Genomic DNA, 19,272 nt, shown 5'->3' with positions numbered 1-19,272 from the left:
GTTAACTCAGCAGTTTCCCTATTTAGATCATGTTTAGTATATGGGCATTATTTTTTGTAAAGTATGGAAAATTTCCTGTTTTCGTTACATTTTTGTTCTGTTTTGAAAGTGTACTGTTTTATGAGGTACAGAATTGTTCTTTTTAAGAATATCAGAGGATGACAAATTCCATTAGATTTGTGTGAATACTTTAGAGATATCCTATTGACTAGTCCTGACGTTGGCTGTTTGTGAGGAATCAAAGTGCATGAACTCCTCACATAGATACAATACAACCAAAAATCTTATTATGATGAACTGTAAACATGTAAAGGAAGCAGAGAGGCTTTTATAAAGAATACAAAAAAAAAATCAAGATCCTTTGTGATACAGCTATGAAATGTCGGGTTTAATTCAAACTCTAGTTATTCACATAATATTCTCCGAAGTTTAAGGTACATAAGGAAACATTGTGGTGATTTTGATTTTCTGTGTTGTCATTAACCCAGACTGGTATGTACGATGTCTCTATTGGATCGTCTATATGATCTGTTATCATTGGTTCTCAAAAACATGCCAAGTCATTATGAGACTTTAATGCGCTATATATTGATTGATTTTAGAATTGACATCAGTTGACAAATTGTTATAAAAGTAATTTCTGAGCATAGGAGTTTTACCTAATGACCTCAAATGATCAACCTTAGATCTACACTATGGATATACACTGTGGAGTGTATTCAGTTACATTTTAATGCTCAAGAGGGTGTTTTAAGGACAGTTAGAATTCAGGTATCGTCTCGTGTGTACACAAGATTATCATACCTCAATTAACCCCCCTCTCCCCTCCCCATTAACGATTGTTTACCCCCGCCAATACACTATGCCCCATCACCAGGACTTCTGTACATCTGACAGGCGGATCGTAGAGTTTAAAGTACATTAACAGGGCATTGTCGCAAATAGTACTAGCACTGTGTCAAAGGAAAACATTTAAATGTAGAAAAAAAGTATACATCAGTCCTGTTCATGCTGATTTCACCAATTATATTATGGATTTTTGATAGGGAAATGGGTATTTAAGTCATGGATTTCACAGTTTGTAAAACTGTTGAAATTTTCAATGAAGACATTGTACATTTAAATATTTCCCCAATTTTAGTATTGAATATTTCATTTCTGATCCTGTTTTCCATATTAGTGTACATGACATTGTATATAGGGATGTTAACACAATATTATTATGACATGTACCTATGGTCCTATTAATAGTAATTAGTGGAGATTTGCTCAGTATTGATGTCTACTTCCATGTCTGTTATAGCTGGAGCAACAGAACCAGGCCCTCCAGACTGAAAATGAGATGCTTCAGGACCAGGTGGAGATCCTTAGGGAGCGACTACAGGCCCTTCCTGCCTTTGCAGCTAAAGAAATCTACCGAATGAGTGGTCAGGTAAAAATGGAATGACCTTCTATATTTAAAGATAAGCCAATGCATGGTAGGAAGCCAGTGCATGGTGGTAAGCTATAGAATGCATGCTAATAAGCCAATATATGGTGATAAGCACATTCCTATTGGAGGTCAGTGAAAATAATGACATATGCTATTTGTCCTGCAGGCTTTCTATTTCTGTTTTGTCTGTTTTGATAAAAATCACAGTTATATGATTATGTATACAGTATCTAATATATTATAACAATGCACATTCTATTTAATGTATCAATTAGGATAAGCTGTTTATATTGTTATAACAATGCACATTCTATTTAATGTATCAATTAGGATAAGCTGTTTATATTGTTATAACAATGCACATTCTATTTAATGTATCAATTAGGATAAGCTGTTTATATTGTTATAACAATGCACATTCTATTTAATGTATCAATTAGGATAAACTGTTTATGTTGTTATAACAATGCACATTCTATTTAATGTATCAATTAGGATAAACTGTTTATGTTGTTATAACAATGCACATTCTATTTAATGTATCAATTAGGATAATCTGTTTATGTTGTTATAACAATGCACATTCTATTTAATGTATCAATTAGGATAAACTGTTTATGTTGTTATAACAATGCACATTCTATTTAATGTATCAATTATGATAATCTGTTTATGTTGTTATAACAATGCACATTCTATTTAATGTATCAATTAGGATAAACTGTTTATGTTGTTATAACAATGCACATCCTGTTAATGTATCAATTAGGATAAACTGTTTATGTTGTTATAACAATGCACATTCTATTTAATGTATCAATTATGATAATCTGTTTATGTTGTTATAACAATGCACATTCTATTTAATGTATCAATTAGGATAAACTGTTTATGTTGTTATAACAATGCACATCCTGTTAATGTATCAATTAGGATAAACTGTTTATGTTGTTATAACAATGCACATTCTATTTAATGTATCAATTATGATAATCTGTTTATGTTGTTATAACAATGCACATTCTATTTAATGTATCAATTAGGATAATCTGTTTATGTTGTTATAACAATGCACATTCTATTTAATGTATCAATTAGGATAAACTGTTTATGTTGTTATAACAATGCACATCCTGTTAATGTATCAATTAGGATAAACTGTTTATGTTGTTATAACAATGCACATTCTATTTAATGTATCAATTATGATAATCTGTTTATGTTGTTATAACAATGCACATTCTATTTAATGTATCAATTAGGATAAACTGTTTATGTTGTTATAACAATGCACATTCTATTTAATGTATCAGTTAGGATAAACTGTTTATGTTGTTATAACAATGCACATTCTATTTAATGTATCAATTAGGATAATCTGTATCATGTTAACTTGTTTCAGGATTCCTTCTCAAGACCAACCTCATCAGTTGTTGAGGTGTCCCGACCCCAGTCACAGGACATGGGGTCAAGGACAGCCTCTGAGATGACCAATCTTTCAGGTCTGCTCGGATCAAGGCCAGTCTCTGAAGCAAGTTCAAGGCCAGCATCTCACAACTTTGGCTCTCGTCCAATGTCCGAAGTTGTGGGGATCATCCGTCCATTTTCAGGTACAGGGTGGTCAGAAACTGTCTCAGAGGTTGTGAACTTACAACCTTTTACCCGTACATACAGTTCGAGACCCACCTTAGAATTTGGAAGTTCACAACCTGGATCAGGGTATAGTTCGCGATCTGCATCCCCTGGTGTTCTACCTCCGGAAATTCCTAGACGACCTTCACCTTCTATACTGGAAGCTTTCAAAATGGAACAAGAACTTATGGAGGACAGGACTGATGCTAGTATCAGTCCGCCTTCTGACACTCCTGATAGTAGTCCAGATGGTTTAACAGAAAATCTCTCCGATAATAACAGTGACGATAGTATGGCCGACATAGAACATGATCCTCTGTACCAGGAGGTGGATCAGAATCACGAAAGTACATACGAACCTAAAAAATCTCTACCTCCACAGATCAAAATAGAACGAAAGCAATTCCATGATCCACATATCTTTGATTCTTTGGTGAGTTCTAGTACAGGAAGTGAGGAAGTGTTGTCTCGTCTCAGGAATCTACAAAACGGTGATATAAACAGGGGGGATGATGACACCCTGCGTCTGGAGGATGAGGAAGTGGAGGAGGATAAGATCATTGTTGAGGATGTGACACCTATAACCTTGACTCCTAGCACTATGATGACCCCTTTGACCCCATTAACTCCTCTCCTCCCCCAAGCCTCCCCCTCCATGACTGGTGTGTTCGGTCACCATCATACCTCTAATGTGTCAGCCATTGCAACATTCCCACGGGTGAGGAAGGAGCGTGATAAACCACCACCGCTCCAACTTCTAGCCCCCAAGGAGGGACCACAGTTCTTTCTGGCTCAGGAAACAGAACGAGAGAGGGGACATTTTGGTCTCCCTCCTCCAGTATTAGAACCTCAGGTGATTGGTGCTGCAAGGGACGTGTGTAAAAACAGGTCGTCACCAATGACAACAAGACGGGCTGCTGTCCACACACACTGGGTAGGTACTCTAGTGTTTATCTCATTTAAGTATCAAATCCAGAAAAATGGTACCAAACTCATCCAGCAACAAGCCAATATCTGGTCATAAGACCATTCATGTCAGGTATTTAGCCCCTTAATGCCTCATGCTTATCTATAGCCCATTCACGCCTCATACTTATCTATAGCCCATTCACGCCTCATGCTAATCTATAGCCCATTCATGCCTCATGCTAATCTATAGCCCATTCACGCCTCATGCTTATCTATAGCCCATCCATACCTCATGCTAATCTATAGCCCAGCCATACCTCATGCTAATCTATAGCCCATTCATGCCTCATGCTAATCTATAGCCCATCCATGCCTCATGCTAATCTATAGCCAATCCATGCCTCATGCTAATCTTTAGCCCATCCATGCCTCATGCTAATCTATAGCCCATCCATGCCTCATGCTAATCTATAGCCCATCCATGCCTCATGCTAATCTATAGCCCATCCATGTCCCATGCTAATCTATAGCCCATCCATGTCTCATGCTAATCTATAGCCCATCCATGCCTCATGCTTATCTATAGCCCATCCATGCCTCATGCTAATCTATAGCCCATCCATACATCATGCTAATCTATAGTCCATCCATGTCTCATGCTAATCTTTAGCCCATCCATGCCTCATGCTAATCTATAGCCCATCCATGTCTCATGCTAATCTATAGCCCATCCATGCCTTATGCTTATCTATAGCCCATCCAGGCTTCATGCTAATCTTTAGCCCATCCATGCCTCATGCTAATCTATAGCCCATCCATGTCTCATGCTAATCTATAGCCCATCCAGGCTTTATGCTAATCTATAGCCCATCTATGCCTCATGCTTATCTATAGCCCATCCATGCCTCATGCTAATCTATAGCCCTTCCATGCCTGGTAATCCATTTATAGCTGCTCAATATACATTCTGATGAAATGCCATTTAGCATCTTACCAACTTGGCCCAAGATGTTTGCATACCCTATATGCCTCATCTTAATTTAAAAGATATTGGTGACAAATCAATCCTTCAAACCTTCACTTAAAAGTATATATCACAGATTGATGTATAGAGTAAAATTAATTATGAAAATTTATTAAGAATGATAATTTGTTTTATGATTATGATGTAGGATATCCTAATTTGATTTTAGGAAAAACGAAGCTATGCAGTTCCTAAGAAGTCCCGTCAGCAGCCTCTGGACCATCAGTTGACAGGTAAGGGATGGGGTTTGTAACTGTCTGGAGAAAATATCAGGATGTTATCCATATAAACTACTGAAAGAGTTTGTAAATTGAGACTGAGAATGTGTCATAACTTGCATTTAAAAAAGAGGCAATCTTAGTTTTATATAAGATGATGGAGAAAAAACATTCTTCATAATATTTCCACGTGTACGTGGCCAACATTTCTATGATGGCTATAGATACTCTATAGGTAAACTCGAGTAAGACGAATGGTGGGATAAAAGGCTGTGAATCATGTTTAACAAAAAAGACTGATTTATCAATATATGTAGGAGTTTGTGTAGGTTTCAGCTGACATATACAGTAGTCCCTGTTCTCCAGACATCATATCTACTCTGGATATAGTGTTTCTCATACACAATCTTTTCTAGTCAGAATTATTTTCTTTATAATGTGTTTTAGTGTATGATACCACTTTATTACATTAGTTCAAAGTTCAAGGTCATTGTTATAATAAGCATCAGAAGTCAAACACTGTATACTAGATGACATGAAACACTTATTGTGTTTAAGCTGTTTTATGGTTGATAAATAACTATGAAAATTACTACAACAAATTAAAATATGTTACACAAGGTTTGTTTATATGGAACATTCACAAATGTGTTAAAATCTTTAATAATTAAGAGGCCCAGAGACCTGATATTGGGCCAATAACATGCTGGGATAAAGGGCTACCAAGTTTGTTCAAATGAATGACCTTGACCTTCATTTAAGGTTACAGTTGTCAAATAGTCTAAAATTTTAAAAGGACTTCCTTTTCAAGAACCAAGATGTCCAGGGACCTGAAATTAGGCCTGTAGCATACTGGTGTAAAGTAGCATGCTGGGGTTAGGGGATACAAATTAACTCAAATGAATGACCTTGGCCCACATTCAAGGTCACAGGGGTCAAATGTGCTCATAGTTTCAAACAAATTCTTTTGAATGACCAAAAGGGCAAGGGGACCTGGAATTAGGTCTGTAGAATGCTGGAGTCAAGGGCTACTAATTTTGTTCTTATAAACTTCCTTGTCTTGCTGTTAAGGTAACGGGTCAAATGTGCTAAAAACTTTTAAACAACATCTTCCCATTATTCAAGTGGGCCAGGGACATGATATTGGGCCTGTAGCATATGTTGAACTGAAATGATACCAATTTTTTAAAAACTTTTCAAACGAAGAGCCTTGACCTATATAACATTTAACAAATGCCAAGTGAGTGATACAGACCCCTTGGGTCTCTTGTTTTGCTTTAATTAGCTAATAAGGGTAACAAGCAAACATGGATATCACACATGTAGCTGATACTATTATTTAATGTACTCATAGACTGTTATAACTTTCATTTGAGAATATAAGCCATGTTATATATCCTTCAGCTTCCCGGAGTCCAGGTCACGAGGTATCAGCCTTAGACCAACTGTATCAAGATCTCAGTGTACCGGTGTTTGCCACACTTAAAGGGGTCAGTATCGATTAAGTTTCCTGGTATCCTTTCTGTGATAAAAGCTTCTCAGTCTTTTAATTACCTTACTGGACATAGCATTGAATTATTTTGGTGTTCATGGAAGAGTTTTATGTCCAGAAACTTATTTGTAAATATCATATATCTATTTTAATATTGAGTATACATACAAAATTATTTTATTTTATTAGAAACCTTTTATATACAGTATCACTTGTAAGTTTGTCACTGTTTACCCAGAAAGCAGCACAGATTCGCAGCACACCATTTACAGGGGAATCATCTTCTGAATCCTCTGACAATGAAGAGGGACCACTCCTGTCCGGGACCATTGACCAATCAGATCTCAGTAATTCAGCAGCTAGCCCAATCACAGACAGAAACATATCTAAACAACAGCAAAGCAGCTCAGGGGCCACTAAGAGGGGTAATGACAGTTTATAACTTTAAATTGTTTGATTTAAAATATCATTTTGGATTATATTTTGATCAATGACATATAATAGCTACATCTGTAACTTGGTATTTTATCTATTAGATATCTTATTGATCTTTATTAGGTTGTCTTAATTCTTGATCTTTGAAAATTCCATTTGTGAAATGTCTATTAAAAATTAAAGCACTGTCTGAAAAACTTGTTTTGAAAATTTTAGTGATAAAATGTTAAGCCAGAGTCACACTGTGCTGGTATTGACCATGGTGTATCATGGATGTCCACTGTGAGTTCTATATACCAGGGTAAACATTACTGTACTATACTCAATTTTGGCTTGAAAACAGTAGTTCATGGTGTTACTGCAGAACTGGTATGGTATGTTGCGGTTGTTACTGCAGAACTGGTATGGTATGTTGCGGTGACCCACGGTTTCAATATGACTGTACTATACAGCTATAATTCCAGTAACACTACAGTAACCACTACGGATCAGTACGGAGGGCCATGACATACTGATAGCAGAACAGTACCACTACAGTATTACAACGGTTTCCCCTTGTATATATGCTGCGGTTTGCACCAGTTCTAGTACAGCAATACTACCGTTGTGTACGGCAGTACTACCACACTTCACCTTAAAGCTTCCATGAGTCACTGTCCACTACGGTGTCAGTACTGTGCTAAAATACTATGATTCGGCTACGGTTAGACACGGAACGCCGTGGCTTTAAACCGTCACAGTGTGATTGGGGCTTTACAAATTCAATAGGAAGAGACAGTCCTTGAACATGAACAAGTTACTCTGCATTAACTACATAGTTTCTCTTCCCTATACCTCCCGTTTCATAAATTGTTGTACTACAACTTCCTGTTTCACCAAATGTAACACAAATATCTTCCTGTTTATACCTACTTCCTTTTTCACCAATTGTTGTAACACACACAAGTTCCTGTTTCCATACTTTCTATTTCACCAGTTGTAGTAACACCACTTCCTGTTTACCTACTTTCTGTCTAGGTGTGTCCTGCCATTCCGCAGCCTCAGAAACATCATGTGACTATGCAGACCCTCCAGATGAGACCTCAAGTAAAAGTGACTCGGAAAATTCCGAGCCTGAACAGAAACTCCTCAAATATGCCACAGAAAATCAAAAGCATGTAAGTTCTTCAAGTATGCCACTGACTATAAAAATATGAATGTTTTTTGAGTGCGCCACTGACTGACTTTTGATTGGGCATTCGACAACAACAAAATTCCAGGTTCTTCATGTATTCCACATTGTATGTATACTGTAGAAAAAGTATTCATTGATTCTCATTCAGAGCCTGTATTATTGCTAGCCTTTTTTGAGGAATCGGCAGCAGACCCAAAATTGGTAAATGTCACAGAATTTTGACAGTTTTTGGGTTTTTGGTTGGTGGTCATTCAGAACAGGTATAAAGTAAATACAAGTACTCGATAGGAAAGTCTACTTCAATAGCAATCGTATATTGTTTGGTCTTATGGCATCATTGTGTAAAGAAAAAAAATACCCAAAAATAGTATAACGCTCAATCATTGAATCTTAAATCATTTGTTGGAGATTTGGAAGTACTCAGGAGTGAAGGATACTGTATATGTATACACACTAATTCATTGTGGACTTGTAGGATACTGTATATATATACACACTAATTCATTGTGGACTTGTAGGATACTCTAGAGAAGTTTGGTTACCTGTCCAAACTGGGAGGTAAAGTGAAGATGTGGAAAAGACGATGGTTTGTTTTGAGGAACGGAGATCTCATCTACTATAAGTCACAGGTATAATAGTCTTCTGTATCTAACACAGATCAATCCTAAAATAACATTTCAGTTATTTATATAATTGTATAACCATAATAACACCAGAATTTTGCCAACTTTTTATCTATTTTAAACATCCTTCATGTCGCTGTAAGTGTTAGTGTTGTATTTTTGTAGATGGGTCAACTTAAAGTATTCTATCTCTGAAACAAATTTAAACAACACAATTTTCACAAAACACTTTTTAGGTCAATAACATGAAGATAGTGTCAGTAATATTGCAGGGTTAGAGTGAAAAATATCCTGTGAGCACCTTACCATAGCCTCAATCAGGAGTACACTATATGTGGGAAATAGAAATTAGCAGGAATATTTTAGTATTGGTAGGATTCTTCTTAGTTTGTTTAATGTCAAGGTGGGAGTGATTGGTTGTCTTATCGACCAATAGTATTTGTACCTTTCTTTTGTTGCAGCATGATGTGTTACGTAAACCACAAGGAACTCTAAAACTTGATGAACAGACCCGAATCTCCCATGTCAAGGGAGAACTCACTTTCGAAGTAAGTACAGCTCGTACAGCCTTTGGATTTCCTAAATCAGGGGAAATAATTCTGGTCAAACAATGAATTCAGTGTAACAAAATATTAAACATCTCTTGATTGAGAGGTATACTATATAAGGAGTATACTTTAAAACTTATAAAAGTATTTTTAGAAAATAATAGAGTATTGAACCCGAATCCGCTGAAGTTTTGAAAATTGATTTTCTTCCAGATAACCAACTCCAAGAGGACGTACTACTTTACAGCAGACTCACAGGTTGAAACAGAGAAGTGGATCAAAAGTTAGTATTAACTCAATCCTGTTGGAAGGCCAGGTGGCTGAAAATATTGTCACTTTTTGGGTGTTATATGATGTATTCTTCTTTATTCTTAGAACTACAAGTTTGTCTTACAAGTTTTTAGCTCACCTGCCCGAAGGGCAAGTGAGCTTATGCTGTGGTGGCCGTCCGGCCATCCGGCGTCAACTTTTTCATTTAAACAACTTCTTCTCAATAACCAAGAGGCCCACGAACTTGATATTGGGCCTGTAGCATGCTGGGGTGAAGCGCTACCAAGTTTGTTCAAATAAATGACCTTGACCTTCATTCAAGGTCACATGGGTCAAATAAGCTATAATCTTCAAACGACTTCTTCTCAATAACCAAGAGGCCCAGGGACTTGATATTGGGCCTGTAGCATGCTGGGGTGAAGCGCTACCAATAGTATGCTGGAATAAAGGACTAGAAAATATATTGACATGAATAAACCTAGCTTACTCTGATATTTGAATAAAGTTGTTATCAGCATGGTATCTGTAGAAATGACCTCAATCAACTGCAAATTTGCCGTAGAGCCAGGTGAGCGATACAGGCCCATTGGGCCTCTTGTTTTGAGTGTCTAAACTCTATGATACACAATTTTCTCAGTCAGAAGAACAAGTGATGATCCAAGTGTTTGTTATTCTCTTGGAATCTGAGATCATGTCGTTGTGCAAGACACTTTGTTTGTCTGACTGTTGTCTAACAGGCTAAAGAGTTTGTCTGACTGTTGTCTGATAGACTTTGTAGTTTGTCTGACTGTTGTCTAACAGGCTTTGGAGTTTGTCTGACTTTTGTCTGACAGGCTTTGGAGATTGTCTGACTGTTGTTTGACAGGCTTTGGAGATTGTCTGACTGTTGTTTAACAGACTTTGGAGTTTGTCTGACTGTTGTCTGATAGACTTTGGAGTTTGTCTGACTGTTGTCTGATAGACTTTGGAGTTTGTCTGACTGTTGTCTGATAGGCTAAGGAGTTTGTCTGACTGTTGTCTGATAGACTTTCGAGTTTGTCTGACTGTTGTCTAACAGGCTAAAGAGTTTGTCTGACTGTTGTCTAACAGGCTAAAGAGTTTGTCTGACTGTTATCTGATAGACTTTGGAGTTTGTCTGACTGTTGTCTAACAGACTTTGGAGTTTGTCTGACTGTTGTCTGATAGACTTTGGAGTTTGTCTGACTGTTGTCTAACAGACTTTGGAGTTTGTCTGACTGTTGTCTAACAGACTTTGGAGTTTGTCTGACTATTGTCTAACAGACTTTGGAGTTTGTCTGACTGTTGTCTGATAGACTTTGGAGTTTGTCTGACTGTTGTCTAACAGACTTTGGCGTTTGTCTGACTATTGTCTAACAGGCTATGGAGTTTGTCTGACTGTTGTCTAACAGGCTAAAGAGTTTGTCTGACTGTTGTCTAATAGGCTTTAGAGTTTGTCTGACTGCTGTCTAACAGGCTAAAGAGTTTGTCTGACTGTTGTCTGACAGGCTTTGGAGTGTGTCTGACTGTTGTGTAACAGGCTTTGGAGTTTGTGTGACTTGTCTAACAGACTTTGGAGTTTGTCTGACTGTTGTCTAACAGACTTTGGAGTTTGTCTGACTGTTGACTGATAGGCTTTGGAGTTTTGACTGATAGGCTTTGGAGTTTGTCTGACTGTTGTCTGATAGACTTTGGAGTTTGTCTGACTGTTGTCTAACAGGCTTTGGAGTTTGTGTGACTTGTCTAACAGACTTTGGAGTTTGTCTGACTGCTGTCTAACAGACTTTGGAGTTTGTCTGACTGTTGTCTGATAGACTTTGGAGTTTGTCTGACTGTTGTCTGACTTGTCTAACAGACTTTGGAGTTTGTCTGACTTGTCTAACAGACTTTGGAGTTTGTCTGACTGTTGTCTAACAGACTTTGGAGTTTGTCTGACTGTTGTCTGATAGACTTTGGAGTTTGTCTGACTGTTGTCTGATAGACTTTGGAGTTTGTCTGACTGTTGTCTAAGAGGCTTTGGAGTTTGTCTGACTGTTGTCTGATAGACTTTGGAGTTTGTCTGACTGTTGTCTGATAGACTTTGGAGTTTGTCTGACTGTTGTCTGATAGACTTTGGAGTTTGTCTGACTGTTGTCTGATAGACTTTGGAGTTTGTCTGACTGTTGTCTGATAGACTTTGGAGTTTGTCTGACTGTTGTCTAACAGGCTTTGGAGTTTGTCTGACTGTTATCTGATAGACTTTGGAGTTTGTCTGACTATTGTCTGATAGGCTTTGGAGTTTGTCTGACTGTTGTCTGATAGACTTTGGTGTTTGTCTGACTATTGTCTAACAGGCTTTGGTGTTTGTCTGACTATTGTCTAACAGGCTAATGAGTTTGTCTGACTGTTGTCTGACTGGCTAAAGAGTTTGTCTGACTGTTGTCTGATAGGCTAAGGAGTTTGCCTGACTGTTGTCTGATAGGCTAAGGAGTTTGTCTGACTTTCAGGGTCTGTCACTCTTTATTCTGAATAAAATGGCAATGTAAGGAATGGTGACTTGTTTATTATAGTAATAAAAGACCAGTTATATTTTATTTTAATTGGTTCACATATGAACAACTGAGCCCTCCCTAATCCATCGAGATGTTCCTGACATATACATGACTGGTATGGAAAAGTTCCACTCTACATGTAAATGACTAATTCACATAAAACACATTTTCTAACAAGTACTGTGTCTCTTTCTTCGTGTTACCCAGTTTTACGAAAGTTTCTGAAACGCCAGGCAACCAGTTATCTCCTCGACCACATGGAAACTAAGGCAGTAGTACGGGGCTGGCTGACCAAGGTATGTAAACATCAAATGTTACAAGTCTCGCTTTCGTAAAATAATGGTGTCTTCAAAAGTAAGTATTGTGTTGATTGTACAAGTAAATCGATGTGGTGTTGAAGATTTTCCCTGATTTATACTTTTGATTTTTCAAAACAGGAAGATTGTCAAATAATCATTTTAAAGTGCAGATTGAAAGTGTAAATCAACCTGATATAAAGTATCCAAGTGTTTTAAGAAAGATATGAATTGTATCAAGGAGTATAGAGTACATCATGTAACTGATAGTATCCACTTCCTTGTATACCTGATCTAATGAGTACAGGTAAAAAACACTGAAATGTTACAGGTGAAACATGGTGCCACACGGAAGTGTTGGTGTGTCCTCCTGGGACACTACTTCCTCTACTACAGGACGGCCAAGGACAAGGTAGGTGTATCCATGGTAACCAAGTCACACTTCAGGGCAAGCTGGGAAATAACAACTGAGGCAATTACACATACACAAAATGACTGAAGAAAACACTAGTGTTGTTTATTTTGTGAATTGAATCATACATGGGAATTACAACTATATGAAAAATAAAGGAAGGGAAATACAGTTCTATGGGCAATACAATATCTATTGAAAATAAAAGTTCTCTGGGCAATATATTGTCTATTGGCAATACACAGTCTATGGGAAACAAAAGTACTATGGGTAATACAATATCTATGGGAAACGAAAGTACTATGGGCAATACAATATCTATGGGAAACAAAAGTACTATGGTTAATACAATATCTATGGGAAATAAAAGTACTATGGGCAATACAATATCTATGGGAAATAAAAGTACTATGGTTAATACAATATCTATGGGAAATAAAAGTACTATGGGCAATACAATATCTATGGGAAATAAAAGTACTATGGGTAATACAATATCTATGGGAAACAAAAGTACTATGGGCAATACAATATCTATGGGAAACAAAAGTACTATGGGTAATACAATATCTATGGGAAACAAAAGTACTATGGGTAATACAATATCTATGGGAAACAAAAGTACTATGGGCAATACAATATCTATGGGAAACAAAAGTACTATGGGTAATACAATATCTATGGGAAACAAAAGTACTATGGGCAATACAATATCTATGGGAAATAAAAGTTCTCTGGGCAATAGAAATCAATGGGAAATACAAACTCTATAGACAATATAGAGCTTTACAATCTCTACAGAAAATCTCTGCACAGAAATGGAAGCAAGGAATTTGAAGTGTCGAGGGGAAATATCATGATACATAGTTTCTATCAAATGCTGCTAAATATCTGTTCAAGGAACAACATCTCTAGCCACTAACTTATTCCAAATTGGAATGAAGAAAATGGAACTGTTTTGTTCGTATATGATAAAATAACTTCTGGTCAAGGTGAAGGTTGTTCCATTTTATATTTTGATAGGACATATTTGTTTTAAACAAGTGTTTTCAGAATATAGAGAATTTGATCGATTACCTTGTACACCCTTTACTTGGTAGACACCAATCGGTCAGATCAACCTACAGAGTGCCAAGATAGAGGATGTAGATAACTCGGGGGACTCTGACGAGGAGTGTGAGGTCACCATGACACCCAAGCATGTGGTGGCCGTATGGCCACCAAACCAGGGACCAACCTACCTTATAGTGCCGAGTAAGCACGAAAAGGTAAAACTGACTTAACATATCACACCACACGTTTAATGTTTTAGGTAATGAGTATGTCTTTGTCTGTCATTAATTACCCTGCAACAACATCATACCTGCTATCAATTCAAGTCCACCCATGTCTAAAACAGCTTTTTGAAAATGCTAAAATATTTGATTTGATTGTTCATCAATAATAAGCCCATGACCACTATTTTGAGTCAGTCTATATGCCTCCTGGGCTTATTACAGAATAACAACAGTAATCTTCAGTTTTTTTATAATTATAACTATGACCCTGTATTGATTTTCAGGACTCGTGGCTGTACCACTTGACCGTGGCGGCAGGTGGGGGGATGGGCAATGTAGGCACGGAGTATGAACAACTCATAGCAAAAGTCATCGAGGTTGAAGGCGACAACAGTAAGTCTTTAAATTCCTTTTGAGCAAAATAATGTTGTTGTTTTTAAATTGTGTAAACCTAGTGAAACTATCATTAAGAACTACTTAGGGTAGAACTTGAAGAAGAAATTGAAGAAAAACAGAAACCACCTTTAGTAGAATATAGCCTGTACTTTAGATTAAACTCATTTGTTTCTGTTTACAGATTCTGTATATTGGAAACATCCCATGATGCTTCATTGTAAGGAACCAATCACAAGGCCTCTTACAACTCTACCTTCAGAAGATCTCCAACGTAAGGCAGCTGAAATGTTCAAGGTAAATATAGATTAACCAGTGTTCGAATTGAGACTCTATATATACAGCAGAATATATATAAAACCAAAAGATTTCCAAAGTTTCAGTCATTCAAACTTAAGCCCCAAATATATCATCCCCCAGATCACATTTTTCTGAATTTTGACATCACCCAAGAAATAATTTGATCCTGATCAGTACAGGTATGTTCGGTTCTGCTTTAAAATATACATAATATACAAAGAAATGTATTAATTTTCAAATTAAATTTGAGTGTTGATATTTCAGTGATTTACATATCTACTTTGTAACCATGGTCTATAAATGCTACAATCTTCAAAATGTTTGTTTTCATTTCAGTGGATTGTGCAGTTTGTTTACTCCCAAATAGATACCTCTCAGCTGGACTTTCATGTTGAACTGGCCCAGAGTATACTTGAACTCTGTGTCCATCACCCCCAGCTACAGAATGAACTGTACTGTCAGCTCATCAAACAGACCACACCCCACCCTGTACAACACAAAACTACCATGCAGGTAACTGTAGCTATAGCTATATCTTCCCTCCTCTCCCCACCAAGGAAGTATAAGTAGCTATATCTTCCCTCCTCTCCCCACCAAGGAAGTATAAGTAGCTATATCTTCCCTCTTCTCCCCTCAATGGAGGTAGTAGCTTCTTTACTGTCCTCTCATTATCAAAATGTGATCGCCCTCTCAATATCAAAATGTGATCGCCCTTTCAGTATCAAATTGTGACCGTCCTCTCATTATCAAAATGTGATCGCCCTCTCAGTATTAAAATGTGATCGCCCTTTCAGTATCAAATTGTGACCGTCCTCTTAGTATCAAAATGTGATCGCCCTCTCAGTATTAAAATGTGATCGCCCTTTCAGTATCAAATTGTGACCGTCCTCTTAGTATCAAAATGTGATCGCCCTCTCAGTATTAAAATGTGATCGCCCTCTCAGTATCAAAATGTGACTGTCCTCTCGGTATCTGACCATCTACTCATTGTCAGTTATGATTAGCTGCTCATTGTCATTTAGCTATGGCTGCAATTTAAGTGTGTATGTGATTTGTTGACAGAATCGGTTTGTCAAGTCCAATTTTCAATGCCATATGAAACATCAATCACTCTGGCTGATTGCACTCTCTCTTCCACCAGGAAGTTGTTTTAATGCTAAAAGTAACTTAATCCCCTACTGAAACAATAAGACACATTTAAGTGGTTGTACAACATATTATAGGCCTATATTGTCTGCTGTTATATAAGGTACAATTGTATCGGATTAGGTAATGAACTTTAATGCTAGTCTGCAGTCTATATCAATCAGCCGCCAATCGCATTGATTTGTACAGGGATTTCACTGCCAGAACCAGACTTTGTGACCGTGCATTTTCATCCGTTATTTGACGTGGAGAAATCACGCTATCTTCACAGGTTGCTCTCCTATGAGGGACAAAATGTGCTGAGGAAATGTGACATTTCCATTTGTAGAATTACCATATTTATTTTAATTACGACATCTTACACATGAAAGGCCACCAGGGGAAAAAGGCTAATTGATGTTGAGTGTGTCTGCACACCACTACATCAGGCTGCTGATCCAGGGATGGTTCACAGGCAGTGTGGGTGATGGCAGTGGCTGAATGTCCTATTAAACTCACTATTACAATATTGGTTTAACATCCAAGTTCATTATAGAAGGTTTGCCAGGAAATGGTGATGAATCTTTTATTGTGTAAGAAATTACAATTGGCAATTAGAATCTTCCCATTAAATGTCCTGTTTTCAATGCATAAAACAAATATTGCATTTAAAAAGTTTGTTCATTTAGAAAATGTCAAGGTTTTTACCTGCATTTGTGGATAGAAAATAAATCAAGATTCTGTAACTTTTACCAGTACAACTGTAATTACAGAAAGGAAGAAATATTGTTCAATTATCATAAAACTCGATCATTTATCTCTGAATCTGACAATATTCAATTCAAATTATCAAAAGAAATCAGAAATTTGAAATTTTATTATGACAGTTACATTTTTAATAAAGGAATCCCAAAGAGTGATCAGGAGGAGACTTAATTGTCAGATATCTGCAGAGAAAGTGTGTGAAACAGTTGTCCCCCCTTGGTATACATAAGCAGTATAACTGATCATGGTTTCATAAAACAAACCACATTCCATGATCATACTGTCATGGAGCATGATCACAATCAATAAGATACTGATTCAGATTATCCATCAGAAATTACTTTCCATAAACCAGTAAGTGATATTAACAGTATTACTGTTTTACTTACATAAACCAGTAAGTGATATTAACAGAATTTCTGTTTTACTTACATAAACCAGTAAGTGATATTAACAGTATTACTGTTTTACTTACATAAACCAGTAAGTGATATTAACAGTATTACTGTTTTACTTACATATACCAGTAAGTGATATTAACAGAATTACTGTTTTACTTACATAAACCAGTAAGTGATATTAACAGATTTACTGTTTTACTTACATAAACCAGTAAGTGATATTAACAGATTTACTGTTTTACTTACATAAACCAGTAAGTGATATTAACAGAATAACTGTTTTACTTACATAAACCAGTAAGTGATATTAACAGTATTACTGTTTTACTTACATAAACCAGTAAGTGATATATTAACAGATTTACTGTTTTACTTACATAAACCAGTAAGTGATATTAACAGTATTACTGTTTTACTTACATAAACCAGTAAGTGATATTAACAGATTTACGGTTTTACTTACATAAACCAGTAAGTGATATAAACCAGTAAGTGATATAAACCAGTAAGTGATATAAACCAGTAAGTGATATTAACAGAATTACTGTTTTACTTACATAAACCAGTAAGTGATATAAACCAGTAAGTGATATAAACCAGTAAGTGATATTAACAGATTTACTGTTTCATGTGAACATAAATCTTGTAAAAAGTGTGTTCAGGATTGGTACTGTATAAGAGTTCAAACCTTATATAAAACCCACTTGTCATAAAAATATTAAGTCTTGGTCATTAAAATACTTGTCCTGATCTGTTCATGTTGAGCAGAATTAGACCCATGCAATAATAACAAGAAAATTCATCATCATTTTCATTAGTTTCAATCTGGCTGTAGATACCTTTTACATATTTTAGAAATTGTTCTTATGACAAATGCTATTGAGACCAGTAAATAAAAATAAAACAATAACATTTCAGTATTGTATACAATGGCATTAATATACTCAATTAAACCTTCTGTTTGTTTCAGAATTTACTCCTGTGTGGCAAGCATTCCTGGTACCTGTGCCACGCAACACCTACCTCACCCACCAACTCTGTGGTGGACCTCTCCGACTCCAAACTTAACCCTGCTCATCACGTCTTCCTGCAGGGCTGGCAGCTCCTCGCTATGTGTGTCTCTCTCTTCCTCCCTAAACAGAGCATCATGTGGCATCTAAAGGTCCACCTACAGCGAAACACAGACCAAAAGTTAGTACATCTAGTCTACTCCCTCCCTGTCACCCCCTATAAACACAGACCAAAAGTTAGTACATCTAGTCTACTCACTCCCTGTCTACCCCTATAAACACAGACCAAAAGTTAGTACATCTAGTCTACTCCCTCCCTGTCAACCCCTATAAACACAGACCAAAAGTTAGTACATCTAGTCTACTCCCTCCCTGTCAACCCCTATAAACACAGACCAAAAGTTAGTACATCAAGTCTACTCACTCCCTGTCACCCCTATAAACACAGACCAAACGTTAGTACATCTAGTCTACTCCCTCCCTGTTACCCCCTATAAACACAGACCAAAAGTTAGTACATCTAGTCTACTCCCTCCCTGTCAACCCCTATAAACACAGACCAAAAGTTAGTACATCTAGTCTACTCCCTCCCTGTCAACCCCTATAAACACAGACCAAAAGTTAGTACATCTAGTCTACTCCCTCCCTGTTACCCCCTATAAACACAGACCAAAAGTTAGTACATCTAGTCTACTCCCTCCCTGTCAACCCCTATAAACACAGACCAAAAGTTAGTACATCTAGTCTACTCCCTCCCTGTCAACCCCTATAAACACAGACCAAAAGTTAGTACATCTAGTCTACTCCCTCCCTGTCAACCCCTATAAACACAGACCAAAAGTTAGTACATCTAGTCTACTCCCTCCCTGTCACCCCCTATAAACACAGACCAAAAGTTAGTACATCTAGTCTACTCCCTCCCTGTCAACCCCTATAAACACAGACCAAAAGTTAGTACATCTAGTCTACTCCCTCCCTGTTACCCCCTATAAACACAGACCAAAAGTT

General features: G+C 36.9%; 1 protein-coding gene across 1 annotated transcript in view; it reads left to right on the top strand.

The window, feature by feature from the left end:
• Positions 1-19,272, top strand: part of LOC117322778 (pleckstrin homology domain-containing family H member 1-like) — a 304,601-nt gene that overhangs the window by 199,493 nt on the left and 85,836 nt on the right. The window contains exons 6-21 of the mRNA XM_033877718.1: positions 1,304-1,432; positions 2,835-3,998; positions 5,167-5,230; positions 6,620-6,705; positions 6,946-7,132; positions 8,160-8,299; positions 8,835-8,945; positions 9,401-9,487; positions 9,701-9,770; positions 12,493-12,581; positions 12,913-12,993; positions 14,094-14,261; positions 14,555-14,663; positions 14,848-14,960; positions 15,300-15,476; positions 18,225-18,445. Coding sequence (XP_033733609.1) covers positions 1,304-1,432; positions 2,835-3,998; positions 5,167-5,230; positions 6,620-6,705; positions 6,946-7,132; positions 8,160-8,299; positions 8,835-8,945; positions 9,401-9,487; positions 9,701-9,770; positions 12,493-12,581; positions 12,913-12,993; positions 14,094-14,261; positions 14,555-14,663; positions 14,848-14,960; positions 15,300-15,476; positions 18,225-18,445 — 2,996 coding nt within the window. The remainder of the gene's footprint in view (positions 1-1,303; positions 1,433-2,834; positions 3,999-5,166; positions 5,231-6,619; positions 6,706-6,945; positions 7,133-8,159; positions 8,300-8,834; positions 8,946-9,400; positions 9,488-9,700; positions 9,771-12,492; positions 12,582-12,912; positions 12,994-14,093; positions 14,262-14,554; positions 14,664-14,847; positions 14,961-15,299; positions 15,477-18,224; positions 18,446-19,272) is intronic.

This window comes from Pecten maximus, chromosome 3 (assembly GCF_902652985.1).
Source record: "Pecten maximus chromosome 3, xPecMax1.1, whole genome shotgun sequence".
In the NCBI taxonomy this organism is placed as follows: Eukaryota; Metazoa; Mollusca; class Bivalvia; order Pectinida; family Pectinidae; genus Pecten; species Pecten maximus.
The sequence above is the reverse complement of the archived record's forward strand: the minus strand, read 5'-3'. Positions and strand labels throughout refer to the sequence as shown.